The sequence below is a fragment of the Tigriopus californicus genome, chromosome 10 (genome assembly GCF_007210705.1).
Source record: "Tigriopus californicus strain San Diego chromosome 10, Tcal_SD_v2.1, whole genome shotgun sequence".
NCBI lineage: Eukaryota > Metazoa > Arthropoda > Copepoda > Harpacticoida > Harpacticidae > Tigriopus > Tigriopus californicus.
The window spans coordinates 12,855,665-12,878,413 of NC_081449.1; the positions used below are offsets into that span (position 1 = coordinate 12,855,665).

At 45.4% G+C, this 22,749-nt stretch overlaps 2 protein-coding genes across 2 annotated transcripts; one reads left to right on the plus strand and one right to left on the minus strand.

Moving 5' to 3' along the window:
- The first annotated feature begins 1,428 nt into the window (after positions 1-1,428).
- LOC131888024 (uncharacterized) lies at positions 1,429-7,835 on the plus strand. Its single transcript, XM_059236794.1, has 2 exons — positions 1,429-5,307; positions 5,407-7,835. The coding sequence occupies exons 1-2, from the start codon at positions 1,786-1,788 to the stop codon at positions 7,705-7,707; spliced, it is 5,823 nt and encodes a 1,940-aa protein (XP_059092777.1). The 5' UTR covers positions 1,429-1,785; the 3' UTR covers positions 7,708-7,835.
- A 6,483-nt stretch (positions 7,836-14,318) lies between these two features.
- On the minus strand, positions 14,319-21,145 carry LOC131889430 (LIM/homeobox protein Lhx2-like). The gene is made up of 4 exons (XM_059238528.1): positions 20,688-21,145; positions 18,156-18,643; positions 15,452-16,064; positions 14,319-14,891 (listed from the first exon to the last, which is right to left on the minus strand). The coding sequence occupies exons 1-4, from the start codon at positions 20,847-20,849 to the stop codon at positions 14,697-14,699; spliced, it is 1,458 nt and encodes a 485-aa protein (XP_059094511.1). The 5' UTR covers positions 20,850-21,145; the 3' UTR covers positions 14,319-14,696.
- Between the last annotated feature and the right edge of the window lie 1,604 nt (positions 21,146-22,749).

Sequence of the window (22,749 nt, forward strand, 5' to 3'; positions counted from 1 at the left end):
GCTTATTACTAGGGATGGACAAATTGCGTAAAAAGATTTTTTTGTCAGTAAAGATCACCCTTTTACACATTTACACTTTTCACCTTTGATTGGACATTTTCAATTTTTCACACATTTGGCCTAAAAATGTTGTATTGGTTGAAATCGGATTCTTATTGGTGTTAAAATGGTTTCAAAGTTTGAAATCAAAGGCTGCCGCTTGGATATAAAGATATGAAAAGCTGAATTTTGAACAATTTTACATCAAATGTGAAATTTTGCCGGCCATAATTGCTTCGCCCCATTATTGTCATTAGCAGCATACCATGATTGTGAAAAGAGTGAAAATAAAAGTGGAAAGAGCCAGTTTCAAGTCCAAAGAGACAAGCAAAGCAGAGCGCTGAGACCCTGCCCGAAAAACGCACCATAGCTACTTTCCTTACTCCAAGCTACTCCAAGCTTCTCTTTTTGACAAAAGAAAAATAGTATTCTTTTCTTCAGTTACATCAATGGTGCAAACCTAGTGCTAGAAAAAAAGGAAACATATGCAAGGGGAAGCATTCATTGACCTCATTCAAAAATATTACAGTCCAAAATTGAGGCAAAACTCGGTTTTTAAGAAGGCATCTTTCAAATATTTGAATTTGCCTTTTTTGCACCTTATGTTACACTTTCGACCTTTTATGCACTTTTAGGCTTATTTTTTCCACCTTTTCGTCTTCAAAAGGCTTTTTTTTAATTTTATACATTTTGCCCGTCCATACCTATTTCATTTTCCAGGCAGTAATGAAGACCCCAATTTTGCAGTGGTGACGGGCGCCGACCCCGACGTAGGTTAAAATGCCAAACTGTTTGAGGTAATCAAATTATCAAACAACCAATAATACGCCGAACCAAAACATTAAAGCCAATACATTGGGTTCAAGGTCCAAGGCGTTTTGATAAGAATTTCGAAAAACATCCGTTGTTTAAGCCAAAATTGCTGAGGAACCCCAAGCCCTCGAAACTTCAAGCTTATTTTCTGATGAAGGTCCCGAAGTTCCCAGACCAGAGTTTGGCCCCAGGTCGGGTCACCCTGAACTGATCGCGTGTCAGCCTGGCCTAATACACGGAGACTGCAAGCACGGACTTGGACTTGGACATGAACAGGGCGCCCCTTTCAAGCCTCTCCACTCAGGCCAAGATCCAATGGGCGAGGGCGCTTGAATCGGAAACTGACCCCCTCTGCCTGCCTTCATTCCTGGGCTTGATCGTTCCGTACACGGAAGCGAGCGATCTGACCCATCTCCACTTCCGCCAATGGCCTGTGAGTGCCCTCCCTCCCTCCCTCCCCCCTTAGCCACATGTTTACAAGAGCGAGCCCGCCTGTTGGCTTGAACAGCCTAGCCTGAGCAGTGAGCCCTCCCTCAGTTGGCAGCAGCCAAGGGTTGTCGATCGAAGCTCGGACAGGCAGTCGTCGGGAGAATCCGTGGCCGTGAGTTGCACGTGGACCACAACAGGGTGGTTCGTGGGGTGACTCCGTTATTGCATCATATCAGCCATCGCCCAGCCACGCCCGCCTGACCTTGGATGGCATTCCGAGGGGTTGGGATTTTCGTACTCGCTCCGCCTGTCCACGCCCCCTCGGCTTGGGCTGGTCGGGTTTTACCTTTCGGGTGCGACACGGAGGGTGGAGTCACTGGTTGACCTTGATTTTGAACGAGTGGGTGGCTCAAGGCCAACCACTCTGGCCGCTATTCAGGAATTCAACATTTTGAACTGAGGGTCCTTGAATGACCCCAAATGATGACGTGACCCGTGGCCAGCATGGCTTTTCGCTTTCACGGCCACGGTTTGGCCTCGGAGCACGGGTCCGAGTCCTTTTCGGTTCACCCATACGGCTCGCCGCTGCAATCGGGCCCCGTGGCCTCCAGCACCAATCCGGCGCCCACCATGCCCATCGGCCACTGGAAGCGGCAGCTCCGCGAGTCGGGCGTGGCCACCTGCGTCCACCCGCAATGTCAAATCAACTTTTTGTCCCTGGCCGGCATCGTGGCTCATTCCAAGACCTGCTCGGGTTACGCGCCCGCCGGCGATTTCGTGCCCTGCAATGTGTGCGGTTTGCGCTTCAAACAGTACAAATCCATGCAATCCCATCGAGATCGCAACCACTATCAGGTGGTGGGCGTGGCCCCGCCGGCTCCACCCGGGAATTTGCTGCTCAAAGAAGTGTCGCAATATTCGGCCTTCGGTCCCAATACCACGGTCTACGTGGCCGAAACCGAGCCCACCAAGCCCGTGGTCGAGCGCCGGCGACCCAATGTCTTGCAGAGTTATAGCCGCGGGCCCCGTACACAGGGTACGCACGCGCAGGGTGGGCACGCCACGCCCAAAATCGAGGACCATACCAACGTGTCTTATTTACCGCCCGATATCGCCCAAGAGGTCTTGGCCCCCACTTACTCGGAGACAGTGGATGAAACGCAGAAAGCCGCCATCGCCTCGCGCTTGATTGCCGAAAGCCATTTGATCTCCAATCCTCGACCCGCCGGACGTCCAGTCACTTACTACACGCCCCGCAAACCGGCCTCGACCGTGAATCGATTCGCCGATCCCTTTGATATGAATCCCACCCATGGGACGCCTCAGTATGAGCTCAACCCGCCCAAAGTCGAGCCCTCGGCCCATCCTGGCTATCAAACCGTGACCCTGGAGCGTCAAGACACGCCCAGGCGTCAAACGCAGCTCAAACCCATTTACATAGACTCATCGCCGGGTGATGGGCGTTACTATGAAGTCAGTTCGTCCAATAGTGGTAGCACTAACGGCAAGCAGTACCGCTACATTGATGTGGGCTCCAATGAATCCGGCGGTCGCAGAATCATTTTTGCCAACAGCAATCTCACCATCACCCAACAGCAACCTCAGCCCCCGCCCACACCCGTGTCTTTGGCGTCATCCGCCGGATCGGAGGTGTCATCTTACTCCACCACGCCCAGTCCGGCCATTTTGTCCGAATCTGGGCAATCGCTCGAACGAGAGTCAATGACCCGACCCACCGAGGTACCCGTCCATTCGTCATCAGCCCAACCACTCTTTCAACACGAAGGTTCACCCATCGTTCCAACGAGTTCCCTCAATGAAATTACTCGCCCAGTTAAGATGTCCCCTAAGGGCTCTTCGGAAGATCCCAGCCCCATTTGTGCCGTGGCGAAAAGTGATCCGTCCCAACCTCAAGCTTCAAGTTTAAGTGAAATGGACTTGCGAGAACGTGAATTGGCCGACGAGGAAGCCAAGCTGGCCGAATATGAGCGGATCGTTCTCGAGTCCGAGGAAAAAGCAAAGGAAGCCCGGCGGAAGCGACTCGAGGAACGTGAGGCTCAATTGAAAAAGCGTAAAGAAGCATTGCATAAACGGCACTTACAAGCCGTGGCCTCGATCGAACCTTCCTCCCCCAAAGTTGAGGTAGATGTTGGAGCGGCGCTGGTTCCGTTCTCTGAAGCTGAGGTCTCGCTATTGTCTAATACGAAGAATGAACCGCCCTCGTCCAGTAGTCAAGAGGAGATCAGTCCACCCAATACATCAGTTGTCTCCTCTGGTCAGAGCGATTGCAAGGTTTCAAATGAGATTTCATACCAAAACACCCCACAATCACATCAGGAATGGTCCGTTTCTTGTGACTTTGTCAAGGAACAAGCCGTTGTGCCCGTTGAAACCCAAGAAGAGGAGGTGCAGGTAGAGCCATTCGATACTTCAATTAAGGCTGCGGACAAGTCCTCGAACGTCAAAACATCGACAGTGTCAAAGTGGTCGTCTGATCAATTTCAATTTGCGAAGGGAGTCATCTTGCCTCGTGAAATCTCAGACGAGTCTCCAACCGAAGAAAAAGCTGTTCCCCTCTCAATTCCCAGATCCATTCCCGTTGAGCTCATAACCACTCATAAAGGATCTGATGGATCCATTCAGACGTTCAGCGAGATGACCGAGATCATTCCTGAGGGCATTGCTTTGGATCCGGGCGCGAAAGTGCTTCATATTTCCACGGACGGATTCACAGAGACGGTAGTCCTGCACTCTTTGGAACGAGATGAAGAACGTCACTCTACCCCTAAAAAAGAGACCAAGATCGAAGAGGTCGAGCCACCTCATTTACAAGAGCCTGAGGTGTCCTCAGGATCAAAAGGAAATGAACCCAACAAACCCGAGCACGCCATCGAACCCGAGGTCGCACCCGAAGAAATGGAACCGGAGATAGAGCAGGAGGTTGAACTCGAAGTTGAACCCGAGGTTATTCAAGTGGTTGAACCTGAGGTTGTTCAAGTGGATGAAGCTGAGGTTGAACCCGAAGTTGTGCAAGAGACTGACCTCGAAGATGAACCCATTGTCGAACCTGAGGTTGAGCAAGCGGCTGAACTGGAAGTTGAACCCGAGATTGACCAAGAAATTGAACCCGAAGTCGAGCAGGAGATTGAACCCAATTTTGTGAAAGAGGTTGAAGCTGAGGTTGAAGTTGAGCTCGAGCAAGAGTCAAAAGAGTCGGAGCCCAACACGATCGTCCAAAATAATGAAGCCATCGAGAACACTGATTGTGATGGTCTGATGGCTTTTTGTGATATGAAAGAAAATGACAATGAAGAACTATCTGTGGAAATGGATAATCAAATCAATGAGGATCAACAACGGGAAACACCAATTGAGCCACAACAAGGCCTTGATGATAGTGGCAAAGAGACCATCAATCAAAATCCCACGGAGTCCAAACCTTTGGACGAGGAAGAAACAGTCGAACGGGAGCAAGATTTGCAAGAAGATGATCAACCTTTAGAGAGGAAACGGAGGCGAAGAACCACCACAAAGACCCCCGTTAGATCAACCAAGATCCAACGCAAACCTCGCACTCGAAAATCACTTGAAGCAAATGCCAAGCCCGAAATTGTAGTTCAAACCCCAAGATCTCGAAGAGCTCAAAAACGGCCCAACGCTGAAAAAGTCGAAACCGTTGCACCGAAAGTCAAAAGAAAATCCCCTCAAAAGCCTACCAAGATCGAGCCCCAAAAGTGTGTCGGGCGATCCAAAAAGAAGCAGTTCCAATGTGGGAAATGTGAACACATCTTTTGGGCCAATCGGCAATATGAAATTCATACAGCAGTGGAGCATAGCGGATTGGCTCGATTGATCGGTGAAAATCAAGAGTTCACAACGAAGGAGCGAGATCAGGCCTTGCGGAACGCCTTTAAGCTCATTTCCAAAGTGAAATGTCACCAAGAGCAATGTGATCGCGTGTTCACCTCTTATGCTGGTCTTCAGTACCATCTCCGCACTTGTCAGAAGTCTCCCGACGAGATTGAGGTAAGTTTGAACATCCACCTTGAAAAGCAATCAAGCGTCTGTGCTCTTTTCCATGTAGAATATATGTAGAATATAAGTTTTTTTTTCTCTCTCTTCCAGTCGATGAAAGTCAAATGCAGTCTGTGTGAGTACCGTGGGTTGCCCATCAATATGAGGCAACATGAATTAAGGCACCAAACCTACCTGAAAACATCACCTAATAAAGAAGATCCGGATAATCCGAGCCAGCAAGCAGAGAACCGATCCGAGGAGACCAACGATACCTCTCTTACCCAAAGTGGCCGAAAAAGACGAAGAGCCGCCACCAAGGCCTCTGCCAAAGTCAATGAGGCCATGAAGATATTAAAGACCAAAGAAGAAGGCGATGTGAGTGATATCGGTGACAAAGATGGAGACGACGACCAGGACGAGGTGTTCAATGTGGCCAAGGCTGTGGATATCAAGGCCCATTACAAGATAAATAAAAAGGAGAAGAAATTCTCGTGTCAGCATTGCCAAAATATTTTCAACACTCGCTCCAAAATTGAGTCGCATCTTATGAGCAATCACTCCGAGGAGATGGATGACGGAGATGCCGATGAAGACGAGGGGTTCCCCGAGGAAGAGATCAGTGATGGAGACTTCTCTCTTGGTGATGAAACTGAAGAGGTCAGTGGACGGCAAAGAAAATCGTTGAAATATAGCGGCAGGCCTCGAAATCGATTGGAGAAGTCGTCGGTCCTCTCCAGCACCACTGATCTCATTCCATTTGAAAGCAAATTTCGGCAAGCAAACTTCGACAAGAACCCATTCTCCGATTTCCATTCCACGAGGAGCGACTGGACCGTCTTCAATCAGGATCAGGCCCAAGACTGGCTCCCCGAAAGCATCGAATCTCTGCCATTCAACTCCCGGCATTGCTCGGAGACGACTGATAATCCAACCAAGACATCGTTGAAATTGTTTCAAAGTACGGAGGCCAAATCCGATGACGTGGTCACTTTTTTCGTGGGTGGACCAATACGAGCCTCGGCCTGGTTACCAATGTCAGATGCCAAATCAGAATGGGCCTATTTGGCCGTGTCTGCCGTGAAAAGTATGTCCGACGGTCAGACCTTCGTGACAAGTGCTCAGACAGGGAAGGGTCTGATTCAAATTTGGCGTGTTCACGTCCAGTCCCTGGCTAGTGAAATGGTGATGGGTCTATCTCATGACTTGGGAACGATCTGGGACTTGGAATGGGTGCCCTCTGGGAATCAAATCCAGTCCGAAGATCCCTGCCATCTCGAACGTTTGGGAGTTTTGGCGTGCGCCTCCTCCGAAGGAACCATTCGCGTGTTCTCCATCTGCCTCTTCTCTGAGCTCGAAAATCCTGTTCCTGGATCTCCATTGATTTGTCAGACCGAATCGAAACGGACCCTCCGACTTTGCCATAATCCAGATCCAGACGATCCATCCAAGTCAGCTTGCGTGACCCTGTCCTGGTTTCGCGGTCAGAACCATCGCGTTCTAGCGGGTGGATTCTGTGACGGTCGCTACGCTCTTTGGGACTTATTCCAGCCGGACGGTAGCCTCCAAAGGCAAGGTCAGGACATCTATCCCTATCTCCATCAGACGGCTCATACTGCCGGAATCACGGCTCTCGATCTCAGCGATAGTCCGTCCTTTTTCGACCCGGATTTCCCCCGAGAACTCGTCACGGGGTCCTACGATCGTGGGGTGGCCGTTTGGGATTTGGACCACCCTTCATTACCCATCCAATTCTTGCGCAAAGGTCTCGTCATGGGCTTGGACTGGCTCCGACATCACGCCGGAGAGGTCATGGTCAGTTTCGACGATGTGTTCCTTCAAAGCCACACGCAATCCGTGGTCTTTGACTTTGCCAGTCCCAATGTGAAAGCCCATCCAGTTATGGCTCATAACTCGGCCGTGTGGAGCCAATCAACGAGTCCATGGCTCAATGTCATGGCCACGGCCACCACGGCCGGGGAAGTGATCCTCTTCCTGGCTCCGCCACTCACTCGAGCCTTGGAGAACGATAAGGACACCAACCGGCGGCGAATCTATCTTTACACCACGGAAGTGTTCGAACGTCCTTCAAAACCGGTCGAGGTCCAAAGCAATGACGATTTCGGTGACGTGAAAGAGGATAGCTTGGAATTTGTGGATGTGGCCACCCGTGATATTCGAGCCCTGTCTGTAGAGATTCAAAAGAAGACCCGCTACTTCGAGACCATGCCCATGGAGGATATCACTCGATATCCGATCCGGTCCGTCAACCAGATCCGATTGAATCCGAACCCGCAGACCTTGGGATTGGTGTTCAGTGGAACTCAGGCTGGATTCGGGCGCGTTCACTTAGTCGAGTCGTTGCTCAATGCTGATATCAGGTCTCAACTAAAGAAACATCGTGTCTCGTGAATCAAAAGAGTCGTTCTCTATTTTAGTACATCGTGTAATATGCATATTCCCATTGCCCTTGTTGAATCGATCGAATTTACTCTGTCCCCCCAAGGAAATATATAAAAGCAAATGTTCCCTATCCATCATCCTTTTCGTCTTATTTTGCCGTCAAATAGGGAACAAGCGTGCAGCATTTTCTTGTCAAAAGGTGTGCTGTATTAGTTGTTGCTGGCTCCTTCCACCATTGCAAACTGCTATCGTCTTCTTGTCTTTGTCTGCATACAAGAAGCTATTTATTGATGCTCCGTTCCTCGTCGTTTGTTAAGTGTGCAACAAAAGAGAGACTAACTTTATTCTCACTTTCACCTCTTTGAATGGATGGATAGTGAAACCTCTTGTGTGAGAGACTTTGGTTGACGAGAATTCGTAGCCCTTTCGTGGTGTCTTGGTCCCAAAGCAAAGTAATAGAGTCATTACTTGCTTCTAATTGGTTCGAAGCATCCCCCGTTTTTCTCAGAGAACGGACATTATCTGTACGAAACACAAGGTCAATAGACGACAACTTATGTCTTGGGAGGTGGACACGATGGCCGACCTTTCACAACCAAAACGCGTCCGAACGAGTTCAAATAGCCTTATCAAGGGAAACGAGATGACCTCTTACTTTGCTGCTTGTATTTCAAGAGCAGTCTGACCACATTTGAGTGTATCCTAAAGGATTATTGGGATGTACAAATGTTATTTAATGACTCTTAATAGAGATCAGATTGATTTATGTGACAATTTCTTCCAATGTAGTCCCATTCCATCATGAAAATATAAGCCGTCCCAAGAACCTTTCTTGAAATACACAGACTGAGTTCAAACAAAATCGTACTTTTCGGGGTTTAAAAATTCCGTGCCACAACTCCGTTTCGAGCTTCAATTCTGGCCATCTTTTGCCCTTGGTCTTCCATTGTTGAAGTGGAAATGTCTGATTTACTGGCAATTGTTTTATTGCCGATGTGTCTTAGCCTGTCTCGGCTTCGGTCAAGCTGGATCCAGCATCCAACCCATTCGACTCCATCAGGATGAAAAGCACATGTTGAACGCTCTAGTTTGGAATGGAAAACAATCAACAGTAGCAAGCACAAGTGCATGATCTAAATTGAGACGCATTTTCATGTTGAAGCCAAGATCCCAGCCAAGAAGAGGTGGATTGCATCTACGTACTGTAAGCGTGTGAAGTGAGTCTAGGGAGGACATTATGGTCAAAAGACCCAATAGATAATCTTTTGACAACTTATCTCCAAAGAACTCCTCCTCAATGGGTTCTTCCAAAGAACTCGCAACTTGTTGCAAAAGGCATTGACCAACGACAAAAAAGAAGGTCTCTTCTCTCTTCCGACGACACGTCCAATTTCTCACACTTTGAACAAGACCCAAATACGAACGAAGCACCACGTACCTACTTATGTAGCTACTGTAAAAGGGTTTCATGAACCACCTCTTCAGCCCTCTGATTTGACTAATAACGCGGATGATTTAGTTATACAATGTAATGAAGAAATGAAATTGAATAATTGTATTGGAGATGTAACCATGTTCTATTCGATTAAACGTGGTAAAATACATCTTCACCCAACAACATAATAGTGGACTGACACCAGAGAAGAAAGAACTTTTAGCCATGTCAAGTCGGGGAGAACTCGATTTGAGACAATTCATGTGGGCTTCAATCGACGATTTCTTCCATTGTGAGTGAACTCGAATAAGCATTCAATATCGGTTAGTAAGATTCAAACAAATCCGTATTTGTCAACAACCATATTTTGAAGATTAGGTCGCTTATCCTAGAGATAAACAATCCTGAATGATGAAGTCAACCTGGTGTAAACTATGCCTCAGATCCTTGAATTGAAAATGTCATGGCTATATTATCTCGTTTGAAAAAGACTTTTAATCATCATAGAGGACTTCTTTCGAACTCGTTTGAAGATGGATAGTTGCGGTGTTGAGTTTACATCTTCTACATAGGACTTTTGTTTAGTAGGATGAATTGTTTGCTTTAAAAGAAGTACGCAAGAGAAAAAAGTTAAAGCCTGAAAAAGACTTAAAAAAGGTCCATGACCTTTATGACCAAAAAAAAATTGCCCAATTTTCACTTTATTCTCTGTTTCGACGTTTTTCTGCACTTTCTCAACGTTCCTTTTACCTGTGTTCACGTTTTGTTACACGTTTTTAGCCATTTGGTCATTTGGGTGCCTATTTCTTTTCATCTTAACCTGCTTTTCCTCCTTGCGTTTTTTTTCCTCTGCATGATGCATAATCAGATAAGGAATTTAACCTCTAACAAATAGTTTTAGCAATTATATCAAATTTAACTCCCTTTCTTATGATTAGGAGAGTCAACAAACTAAAGAGTTGGAGTTGAGCGGGCATACCTTCCATCATGGGTTTGATGCAACCAAAAACCAAAACCATTTAGTGGACAAAAGCGTTCTAAGCATTAGTTCTAGGCTGAAGAAGAGAAGCAAATATAAGTCATAAAATCCTTATCAAATACAAAAATGTCCTAATGTCCAGCATTGCAAAATAGAAGAAATCTTTATTTCTTGTAAATGTAATGGATACCTTATAGATGCAATTGGGTGCCTACCATATTGTAACAGTCAAAAAGAAATGGCTACAAAACTAAGACAGTTAACTTTTAAGTAATGATTTAACAATTGATAAAGTTAACTTTTTCATCTATGATGCCCATCACTGATCACTAAAACACAAATGATAATTACTTTTGGGGTGGTTCTGCTTAGTTCATAGCAATTTGAAAGTAATTTACAAAATCATCCATGGATCAGCTGGGAGCTTGGCATGCCACTAGTTAGCTTAGAATATACAACTTTGCAATATTAGTGAAAAAATATTAGCATATGAAAATAAAAGAAATAAATGAATTAGAGTTGGCGGATCCGGCCAGCCCTTGAATGTCGTGTTTATCAGGAATCTTGGTCAAGAACCAACAGGATCAACTTTACTTATTCCCTGTGAATATTTGAGAGGATAGAGCCCAAGAAATGTTTTGTCTCCCATTCATGTGCATGAGATCAAATTTAAGGGTACCAAAGGCCGATCTCCGGGGCACAAGGATGAAGAGACAGCACTTGTCTCAAACTCAGTGTCAAGTGTCTCAATTGGCTTATGCGACCCGTTTCTTCTCTCCTTCCCTTTTCCCTCTCCTTCCCTCTTTCCCTCTCCCTATTCCCCTTCCCCTCCTTTACCCTCGGCCTCAATTCCCTCAACCCCCTTACTAGCCAAACTTTGCAGCCCCACCCCATCCTGTGGACGCCAAGAGCCCAACGCATCTTTTGGATCGTATGCAATAAATGGTGGCCAGAGTTCCTTCTCCTCCTCTTTTACCTTCCCTTGCACTCAACCTACCATGATTTTTTCCCAAAAGCAGGATTTTTCATGGTTAGAAGGTCTGGGCCAAGATTTGATAGCTCTAATCCATCGAAGGACTTTATCTGAATGTGCATTGTCTTATTTCCAAAAAGGACAGCACAAAGATCGATGTATGTCTATATGCTTGAAACGATTTGTACATTTGCCATGTTCTCATGTCTAATGAAGCAGTCGAAGTCTGAGTTTATCACATCCAAGGTGTTGATCTGTCCTTTGTAACAATCTTTCATAGTCAAAGAGACCAGTCTCCCTAGAGCCGCTTATTTTTTAGCTTACTTTTTTCTTGTAGGCTAAAGCTAACTGAGAAAGCGCTCGTTTTATGTCTTTGTAGACACTGGCGTTTTCCCCAATTTTATGCTCATCTATTGTGTCATCATTTGAATAAACAACTTGACAAATGATCAAGAATCGCAAGTGGAAATAGTCAAAAGAGCGAAGAAAAGTTTAACAAAGGTTGAGAAACATTGGATACATTTTCTACGGAAAACTCAACAGATTTCTATTTGATCTGTAAAAAGTAATTGATTGCAGTTCATTCGCATTAATTGCCGGTAGACTTGCTCTTTCCCTTCATACAGGTACATGGACTAATTGTTTTGAACTTGGAAAACTAAAATTTCGTAATTCCCAATCAATTATTACAGCAATTGATAAGAACCACACCTTACCTGAATTCATACCCTAAGCACCAGAATTGAGTGCAGTATAAATGTACAAAACTTCTCTTTCTAGACCACCAAGATCGGTGCCTGGAATGAAACAATTTTCAACCACAATCATAATATTAGACCAAAATGAATCGATGACATTTGTATTCAACAACAAAATGAAAGTCCTGAGTTGTATAAGTCTTTCTTGAGAGTTCAAATATTTGGATATGCTGCATCATTCAGTTCACGTTTGCCACGTTTATTCTCCGTTCCTTGCGTTGTACATTATGGAAAAGCTTTCAACCGCGGGCCTCTAATAGATTCAACAAAACACAGGTCCTGAATGATGCTTTTGTTTTAGAGTTATTATTCCCTGACCTCTTGTCTTTGCAAGTGTGAATCTTTCCTCCATCCAACCTGTTTTTCCCTCCATTTATGTAGGTGACACATTAAGACTTGGAAACAAGGATACTCGTGCAATTAAAGCAACATTTACGTATATACGTACATGCACTTTTTCGTCCCCAAAAGCGTCGGAATCATGCGTTGGCCCTACTATGTACATAAACGCTCAAGCTTGATAAATGAGCCTGATGCGAAAACAAAGTACCTTCAAAGTAGGACCAAAAGAGGCTCCGAACAGCTGTCCTCGTTGAATGGGATTGGATGGATCCTGGAAAGTCAAATAACGGTTAGCCGAAGCCAGAGAAGTCCTGGAGTGAGAAATCATCCCGCTAAGATCTATATCGAGTGTTCTTGAAGCATAGTGAGCGCATGTGCTCTTATCCTGGTGGGGTCTTTTATCGTGTGATGCGAGCCTCTCATTACCGGACCTCGTTACAAATGAAGGGAGTATTGTTATCCCGTGCTAGCGAGGAGCTCATGGGGGCCAATAAAACTACAATCCTAGCCCTGTTAAACCACAACCTCCACTTTTTTACCATCCGTGAAGCCATATTTTATATAGCCCAAGGAAATGCAGACCCATCGTATCATTCGTAGTAATCTTTGGAATCGTTAAAAAAAGAAATCCTCATCAATTTCTGATACATGGCCACAACACATGGCTCTCGTGATCTGAACATGTTTTAATTGGAATTATTCGAAGAGGATGTTTTGACAAATGCTAACCAAATAAAGTATCGGATTTGAGCCGTGTGAGTGACTAATTATTTGAGCTTTGATTAGTGTTAATGTCGCTCGTTATTGATTCTGATTAATACGGGTTTAAGAGTTAGTGTTGATACTACTCGAAAGAAACACATGTGTTTCTGTTTGCTTGCATGTCGACTTATGATAGAATAAAAATCCCCGAAAACGACCTTTTCTACTCACAATGGATGCCTTTGAATAAAATGATTCGTCGCTCTCCACGTAAGTAGAATGAAGAGTCGCAAATGTTTTGGACACGCTACTAATATGCGCACACGCGTGCTTTGACTGGCTTTTTTGGGTCGAGTTCCGTCCATAAAACCCATGGTCATTCACATTTTCCAGCTCTTTACGACCTCTATGGACACACAAGTTTGAGACACTTTCCCATGTCTTCACAGGGTGTTACCTGGTTCGATTTAAAGTGGTTCCAATCAAAGCTTCCAGGGGCATTCCACAACCAAATGTTATTCTGCTGTCCATCAAATTTGCCTTAGCTCGTATTTTCCCAGAGCTGATTTATGCAACTCATGTTGACTATTAGTCTCAATACTTGTTTAAAGATTCTACTTCAGCAAATGTCGAATTAGTTCCGCATTTTTCAAATTTGATGTTGTTTATTTCATTGATTTATTGTGCAAATCGAAAAAAGTTGTAGTTGCTCGCACCTGCGCTGCTTTCAATGATCGATTTATATTCTTCAAGAAGGTGTGTTTACGTAACCTAGACATGGACGAACATTGGGCCAATATTTTTGGCTCACCCTGTAATTGAGTATGTAAAGGAGTTGCCCTGATTATTTACAACTTTAAAGGGAGCATGAAATCTATTTATTACGAGACACACGTAAAGAGCAGTGCACTGTCACTCTCACTCGCTATCGTGAGTTATGGAGTCGTAAAATTGTTGCATGGTCTTCAACCATGGGATATTGTGTGTGTGTGCATGCGTGTCATGTCCGTGAAACCCATATTTCTCAACACTTTGACAAGAAATCCCAGCCTCGTCATTTGTTTTGCACACTCCATGGTCAAAGTCAAATCAACTGCTTTATAAGTGATAAGTGAAAGTGGAACCACCGCCAGAGGGCAGTATTAACCTCGGGATTTTCAACATTGATTCCATTCTCAACGACCACCATCGATATTCGAGTGAACACGTGCTTGCCTTCGTTTTAACGTCATTGTCAGAATGTGCTCTATGTATTGTGAACATGTAGATACCATCTCTCTCGTTGACAATGGCCACTCAAAATAGACTTGGAAACCCCTTTGAATGTTGCCAACGTGAAGCTTGGCACAAGAATCGAATCCACGAGTCTTCGCGTACAATTGTTCGATTGTTCGTCTTTCCATATTTTCAAAGACAATCATCACCACCGGCATTTGAAGACATATATTTGTGTTCCTTTTATTATCAGGTGTATCCCAAGCCCTAACATCCAAACATTAAGGTACAAAGGTCTCGAAATGGAAGCTTATTGTTTCCAGAGAAGGAGAAAACACTCCAAAAGTCAACACGTTCACACACTTGAAAAATAAGTGCTCCTTTTTTCTAATGACGTCAATATTCAATATTAGTAATCATAACATGAATAGCATAATGAGCAAAAAACACATTTAGATTTTCCCGTAGGGTATAATTTAACTGAAAGACACATCAATAGCGTCGGAGGAGATTTTCCTCCTAAGAACACCAGAGGGCGCAGCGACCGATTAAACGACGATCATTGGACCAATCCTAGCTTTGGTCTTTCGATCGTCAGCAAGCCGGCATTGAATCGGAGTCACCATTCTCCTCGGACAAATGGTCCACCATCGAGGATCCCGTACTTCCGGCCTCGCCGAGGTCGCCGCTTGAAACACCGGCACCTCCAGCGGCGCCGCTAGTTCCGCCTCTATTTCCGCCCTGAGCATTGACCCTTCGCCATTTGGCACGAGCGTTTTGGAACCAGACCTGAAATGAGTGGAATAGTTGCATCGTAAAGATGATGTAGCGGGGTATTTATTTCTTCCGAACTGGATAAAGTCCACTCGGCAAGATATTTGTTCACAAAACAGTCACTGTTTTTAGATAAGCTTGAAATTGATTGGAACAAACACTTGCTTGTTGCAGTTGTTCTATCAGCCGACTCTTTGCCACCGTCATTTCTTTGGAAGCCAGGCTAAAGCTGATCTCACGCTAGATAAAGTCAAACTGAAGTGGGACACGTCATGTTCCAGGGATAAGGAAAATGAAAACAATTCACACCGAGTAATACTTAAAAAGAACATCGATCGACTTCTATTTCTTTTGTTAGCCAAGAGGAAGGTCGCTTTTTCCATTACATCTCTGAAGCCAATAAAGAACACTCACATAAACCGGTACATCTGCCCTTCAAAGGAAGGAAGTACCAAAGTACTCGAGTGTGTAAGAGACTCTCGATCGTTTACCACCACAAGTGTTCTGCGGTTGACTTGAGGCTAATTCTGTCAATGAAGATAGAGCTAGCAATCCATAAGAACAGGGGGTCTCACCTGAAGCACCTTCTTATCCAGGGCCGTCTTTTGTGAGAGCATTTTCAATTCCCGCGAGTCGGGATTTTGGTTGACTTGGAAATGAGCTTTCATGATTCTGAGCTGATGGTGTTTGAAAGAGGTCCGGGCCCGTTTGGCCTTGGATTGTGCCCCCGAGCCATCCAAACCGGCATAGCCCCCATCCATGAAGGCGTTCATGGCCGAGAAGTTCCCATCCACTTTCCGTTTCTTCCGTCCTCGGCGCTTCTTCAAGATGGGATCTTTATTGTTGTCAAAAGGGAAGTCCCCGCTAGGCAGACCCATGGGATATTCGCCCGGAGGAAACCAGGGCTCCCCGTTGGGCCCAAAATGGTGCGGGTAGCCTTGGGGCGGGAAAGGGAATGGGTGGGTGGGATCACTGGAGGAATGGGGAGGCGACTCGAGCACCTCAAAATGCATTCGACAGTAGAGGACGTCCTCGAACATGCCAAAGAGATCACCCTTCCGAAGGAGGACATCGCACGTTGTGCATCGGAAACAATCCACGTGGAAGAGACAATTCCGGGCCTTCATGACTAGATCCGAGCTCTGAATTTCCTGGAGACAGCGGGAACATTGGCGGTTGCCATAAATTCTGGAAGAGCGGAAACATGTCATGGAAATGTTATTGGAATTACCCATGCATGACCATGGCATACGGATTGCCACCAGGAGAGAGACACACTGACGGAAATTAAAGTAAAACGACCGGTCCTTGAGCTCTTCAATGTTGTTTCGGCCGAGTTTTCCGCGAAAATCAATACGTGTTTTTTTTTGCCAGTGAGAAGGTTCTTACTCCTTGTGTGGTAAAAGCAACAAATCGTTTACCACACATATCCGCGATGACGTGATAAATATCCACATTATACGCACACATATCTAATTCCCGACCAAACATTGGAACATTTGTCAATTAAAAGAAGCCGACCGATGATGGCTTTATAGCATGGATTTCAGCGCCGTCTTTTCAACGTCTTACTAGTACGCTCCTAGGTACGTAAATGGATAGGTGAATGGATAGATGGATCGCCGAATAGGTGTATACATGGTTTCGTGTGCATTTATGAAGATGGTTTGCGTGGTTGGTCACCTCAGCAAGCTCGAACAAAGCCACGAAAACCGCAAAAACACATCAAGACAGGATGTGAGAAATTAAAAAAGAAGTTACGTTCATTGAATACAAAAACTAATAATACCAGTCTCCCGAACGACAACAACAACAACAACAACAACAACAACAACACCTATAGTACTGTACTGCACGTATATCATCATCATCACCACCACCACCACCACATCCCTCAGAGTAATCTAACGCCTCTGTCAAAAAATCAGAAATATGAACTGGGATCCGTCCGTGTCTCGTCCAGGTAATACAGATTCAAATTCTCTGCTCTGTTAATTTCCCGGCCATTCATCTGGGTTGCGGTCAAGACTCCAGGCTCGCTCGGACTTCTGTCCAAAGAAGCCACAATGTATAATTGGTTTTCTTCCAAACTCATCAATATGGCCGAGTGGGTTTTCAAATTTTCTCAGCGACGAAAAGGAACTAGATGGCTTCATGTTCAAGTTCATAGCCCGTAATGATGGGACTCGATTCAAACGTCATCCACGCCTACTATATTAGTGGTGGACTAAGATACTGCTGATCTCTTCCAACTCTTTCCCACCAAGAAGGGCGGATTACTAGTTTGAAAGGGTTGTTGGGAGGAGAGGAATCAAACAAGGCTCGTGGTTTTTCGGTAGCCAAGTTTTCACCGAGTTCCTCTCTTGCCTTGGTAGCTTGGTCGTCCTGCTGTACAGTGGCCAATTTACGAGTTCTTAAACAGAACTTAAGTATTGAGCCAAGTGTCCATTAAATGCAGATATTGCCTGTCAACTCGAACCAAAAACTGTCGAAACGGCAACTTTAACGTCAGAACTCGTTTCTAAATCCGACGAAGTATCCGACGCCTTCTCCTCTTACTTCTTTGATTCACGCCAAAATAGTGTACGTTCATATGAAGATATTAAAAGACAGATAGGCGAGTGAATATCTATGTCGAGCACGTTTTGTTAATGGAGCACTCGAAAGTTGGACACAAATGTATCCATATGTATCTTTTATACTTATCATTTATGAGACGAGGGATCTCTGTTCATGTACATAGTACACAATAATGAAGGCAGTGCCGAGCATTACAACATATGGTAGACGATTCAAAGACAAAGACGAGTCATGAGGATGTACGGCTTTGGTAGAAGAAGATAATCATCAGCTGTCCCAACGAAGTCAAATTTGCACTTGTGGCTATTCATGACTGGAAAGAGAGCTCTTGCACTAGTATTGTGCATATATATGATGCATCGGTCTCGCCCGATGTCAAATAGTCAATGGAAACACCCAAGAACTATACATCAATGACTACAAAACCGAAAGCGACGTTCGAAAGAGATGAATTTGTTCAAAACGAGCTTAAGTGATACTGGTGTCGTTGAAGGCTAGTTGCGAAAAAGGCCCGAGATTGCAATCACGAGCAAGATCAATGTTGTCGGGAGTCATGGTGGATGACGACAGACCGAGTCTATTGTTCGTCAAGTTTCTTAACAAGATATGATATGAAGAATTGGCATGTTCATTTGTTGATCTTTCAGGACGATCTACGTGGCTACTGGCTACCAAAATACAACAACCAGCGGGACTCACCTGAGGTAATCACGTTTGCAAAAGATCAAGCCTTCACGTTCGAAGCAAGAGCTCTGTGTCTCCAACTCCACGTCACATTCCGCACATTTGAGACAGGAAGAGTGCCATTTTCCCTCCACGGCACTCAAAAAGAACTTGTCCATGATTCGGAGGCGGCAACCTGCACACAAGGGCGTGCCATCCGCATCTTCCGACGGGAGGTTTTTCTTCTGATATGACCAATTTGACGCAGGGGGTATTGCAAGGTGTTGAGTTTGCGCCCCTAGTGGCTCGTCGCCAGAATTGAGATTAGGGGGTGGCCACCTTGGTGTCGGTGGATAAGGATGCACAGGAGAGATCTTGTGATTTGGTTGGAGACTGGTCATACCCGGGGGCGGGGAGGCGTGGTGAGGGGGTAAGACCGAAGTGTGGTGGGTAGACATAGTTAGGGGAGGTGTGCACCCATCGGGCGAAGGACAGAAAGCCATGCCGACTGAATGGTGGGAATCCTAGAATGCGACAAAAATACGTATGTTATTAATATTTATTATTTTTGCAATCATAAATTGTACATTTATAAAGACATACGTTATCGGGGAAGCAGGAGTTCTTTTTCTCCCATGAATTGCTATTCCTTATTAGGTGCGTCCCCTTATTTACTCTGAATTATCCAAGGTAGATAGAATGGATTAGTCTCGCCAAGTGGAACAAAATGGACTCTCGAGGGACCACTTTCAGTTGTTCGTAGGTCTTTGTTTAGCTCACTCATTTGCAATTGCTGTCAAATTGATTTGTTCTGCTTAGGCTGAACCTCCGATGGATGAGCTGCAGCGCCGACAAATGATGAGAAGATAAAAGCATCGCCAATGCAATCAAATTTGAAACTTTGAACTTCTGAACCGCTCTCGATTGTTTCAATTCCGTAAAGCTTTCATGCGATAAAACGACGTTACTTTTGTCATGACGGGGCTTGGCTATTTCAAGCCGGTGGCTTCTATTTCTACCATGTCCATCCTGTCTGTCATATCAACATTATCAGGAATGCTATCTAAATGGAAGTGAATAATGATATGATGCTCTTAGGCAAGCATCCGCGCTATTTTGAGGACAAAGTGCTTTTGTTTTCCCACTCGCCATTTACCGTTGTACAGCGATTACTGTAGTATGTTGGTGGAATTAAATCACTCCAAGGAAACCAGAGGGGCATTTCTGCTATTCCAAAAATTGACACGGATTCAATTGTGGTTGGTCCCTGGAGCTCAGGTAGCGATCGTCAACCTATCAGCAGGAGGTTTTATTGCTCACCTTGTTCTAATGACAGTTATAATCTTCTCTGGTGTTGAAAGAGTCAAGAGAGATCAGACACTATGTCACCATTTCAATCAAATGTCAGTGGATCACTACTCATTCACTCGATGATTTTGGAAGATAGCGAAAGCTACCCTGAATCTTTAAAATGGTTGAGCGTGGTTTCTGAGTGAGGAACTACATAAGCATTGATTTCGTTGCTCGGAATCAAATCCCTCGAGACTTTCGAATGATATCTTTCTCACTTTGCCATAGCACGTGAATGGTGTTGAACATGTGTGACCTTTGATGAGACCCATGTTTATCGTTGGTTGAAGGATGCCCAGATCTGGACTTGTTTCCTTCCCAGTTCAAACCGACGTACGTATATTAGTATAATTCTGTTTTTCCTGTCTCCTGTGAACGGAAAACAAGTCTCCCAAGCCTCGAACCACATGGGAAACAAGCTAATCCAATCACGTACTCATGAAGTTGTATGTACAATTGTACATGCACACCACCCAAACTCACATATTTCCCCAATTTATCCCGTCTAATTCACCATGGAACCATTCATCGCCAAAGAATATCCCGGGGCCAAGGGATCAGGGAACTGAACGGTGAACACCAGGTCAAACCGAGAAACAACTTCATTGCAGAAAATCATTCCCATTCAAAATGGTTGTCCTGGGATTGTGCATTGAGCTCTGGCCCCGGGTTTCTGTCTTTCTCTCTCTCTAGGTCTATGGGGTCTCTGCAAGACCGTGGTGATGCCACCCGTGGCGATCTTTTGCTTCTTTTGACTGGGTATGGTGGGTTGGTGCTTTGGTACTTCAAGGGGTCGTGCTGGTTCAGTCAGTTTCAAGAGCTAGGACAGAGCTGACCTCTTGCCTCAGTGAACAATTTGAAAAGCACTATATATTTGTTCTACACTTCTGTACCAACTCACAGGGTGTCTCTGGCCGATCCTGATGAGGACAAGTAGCCTCGTCTATCGAGACCAGGCTTGAGCCACTCTGTCGATATAGAGGACCCTGGTGAAATTCACAAGTTGATAAGAGCAGCTGTCCAAGTTTGGGTACCAAAGGGGGAGGCATGTTATTTTACTTCCTCATGCTAGAATAACCCCAAAACATAACAGGCCATGCAAATCTGGTATTGTAAGAGATGACCGTTCCTCTTTTGTAACCTCATGTGAGGAGTACAGTACAATCATTACAATACGAAATATGGAGTGGAATGAAAGTCTCTGAGAGTCCAACTTACGGCTTGGTTGAAGAAATCTGTCTCCTGCTCCGCCGTCTTAGTCGGTGAGACAAGTACCCGTAAGTTCGCTGATGTGGATTGACCGTGAATGGGATCACACTTGGGAATGTGGTTGAAGAATTCGAGGGAATTGTCCGTTGGGGCAGTAGTCAGAATGCCCATATTAGCGATCGATTCACATGCAAGTTAGTGCACCAAACGACATCAGGGACCATTTTTCGCCCACACTGCTTGCACTGTCTTGTCTTGATTCACCACTGGACAACATCCAAGGTGCATATCTTCTTATCCGGAACCGATTCGGCCAAGATCACCGCAATAGCCTCGCTGCCACGGGCACCAACACACAACACACTCACAAACACGTTTATTCTATGGAGATACGAATAATGGCAACCTTTGGCTCAAAACTCTTTGCTCTGACCACGAGCCACTGATGTCCATTGGCAAGCCTCTCACACAGCACTGAGCTCCAACTCCGGGAACTCGTCAAGACGCGCCACGAATCTTGAACGCGGACGGCGAAGATGGACCTTTCTTCGTTTTCCCGGCACCGCCTCGCTCGCCTCGCTCGCCTCGCTCGACTGGCTTGCTCCGGTCGCGCCAGAAAAGAAGCGCGCGCTTTTCAAAAGCCCTGTTCTGATTGGGCGCTAGCTGGAGGCTCCTCCCTTTGAGTTGCCGGAAAGGAGAACTTGTGTGTGTGGCTTTTTTTCTCTTTTCAACGCCAAGAAGGAAGCTTGAGGTTGTTCCACTTTAGGGTCAATCATGGCCTAATAAAAAGCTGGCATTAAAACGTCTGAGTTGGCAAAAGACCTGATGAGGTGTTGTGACGATATCAATAAATGATTTCACACCCTTGCCATTCTTTGTTTCGAATCGGCGAATTAGATCGAGAGGAGGCGTTCTATGGATCGCGACAAAGGGGGGTAAATTCTTTGACTCGGATGTCAGTGGCAAGTGGCTCTTATCAAATTCCGTTCAACCATTGGGATAAAGAAGTAGGGGTATCACTACTAGAAGGAGCTCTACCACAGACAAAGAGGCGTTTCGAGTAATCATGATACAGCTCGTGAGAAGCTTTGAAGAACCTGTTGTTGGGTTGGTGGTTCCCTCCTGTTATCCTATCTCGATCATGGTCTTGGTCTTATCTAATCATCGGATTCAGATCAACATTCTTCCTAGCTAGACCAAGTCAAGACACTGCGTTTAATTCAGTCGAAGGAAAGAGTTGAGGTTAAACATGTCAAAGGTACGACGAACATAAAGAAGACAAAGCCAGAAAGTCGGTTGAATCGACTTGGAGACATTGTGTCGCGACGCTTTTGCTGATTCCACTTCCTTTCTCATTCCAACCTAACTCAAAGCCGTACAGTCCTACAAGTACCTACGCACGACAAACCCCATCTCTGTTTTAAATTATCTCTGTTTAGCATGTCCAGATAAACCTCTCCACCACCGATCATTTCCTGCGTGGCTTTGACCAAAGCCGAATGAGAATACAAAGCGATCCTATTTGTTAATGGGAAACAGACAATCTTGCGGCCAAACACATTCGCCAAGGGCTGTAGTCGGAATTGATACGTAACCAGCAATGGCCTCAGGTTTCTCCGATATCTGGTGGCTGAAAAGTGGTGGTGGTGGTGGTGGTGGTTGAAGCAGTAGTCGGTCTGTTCCCGGCAAGTAACTGCTTGCGTCGACTCGGTTTTCAAATCCAATTTTCCCCCTCTCTGTCTCCGTTTCTCGCCCTTTGGGTTGTTGGATATCTTGTGCTGTGATGTCTATGGAAGTGCTCTCATCCATCAAAAGTCCCAAGACTGGAAAGGCGACACTTGTATTGTATTGGGTGTATGGGTGCACTATGCATGGGTGTGTGGCGGGTCAGTGTTCGATCCTCATCCGCACACAGCCCTAAAAAAAATCAACGGCTCCAGCGGTTGAGTCTCATTCATTCCCCGACCTTTTAAACTTATCGTATTTCAAGTTCTTTGCCTTTCATTGGCTAGCTCCCATTTTAGAATGGGATGGCAGGGACATTGATCCTGAGAGGCTTGGAAACTTGACA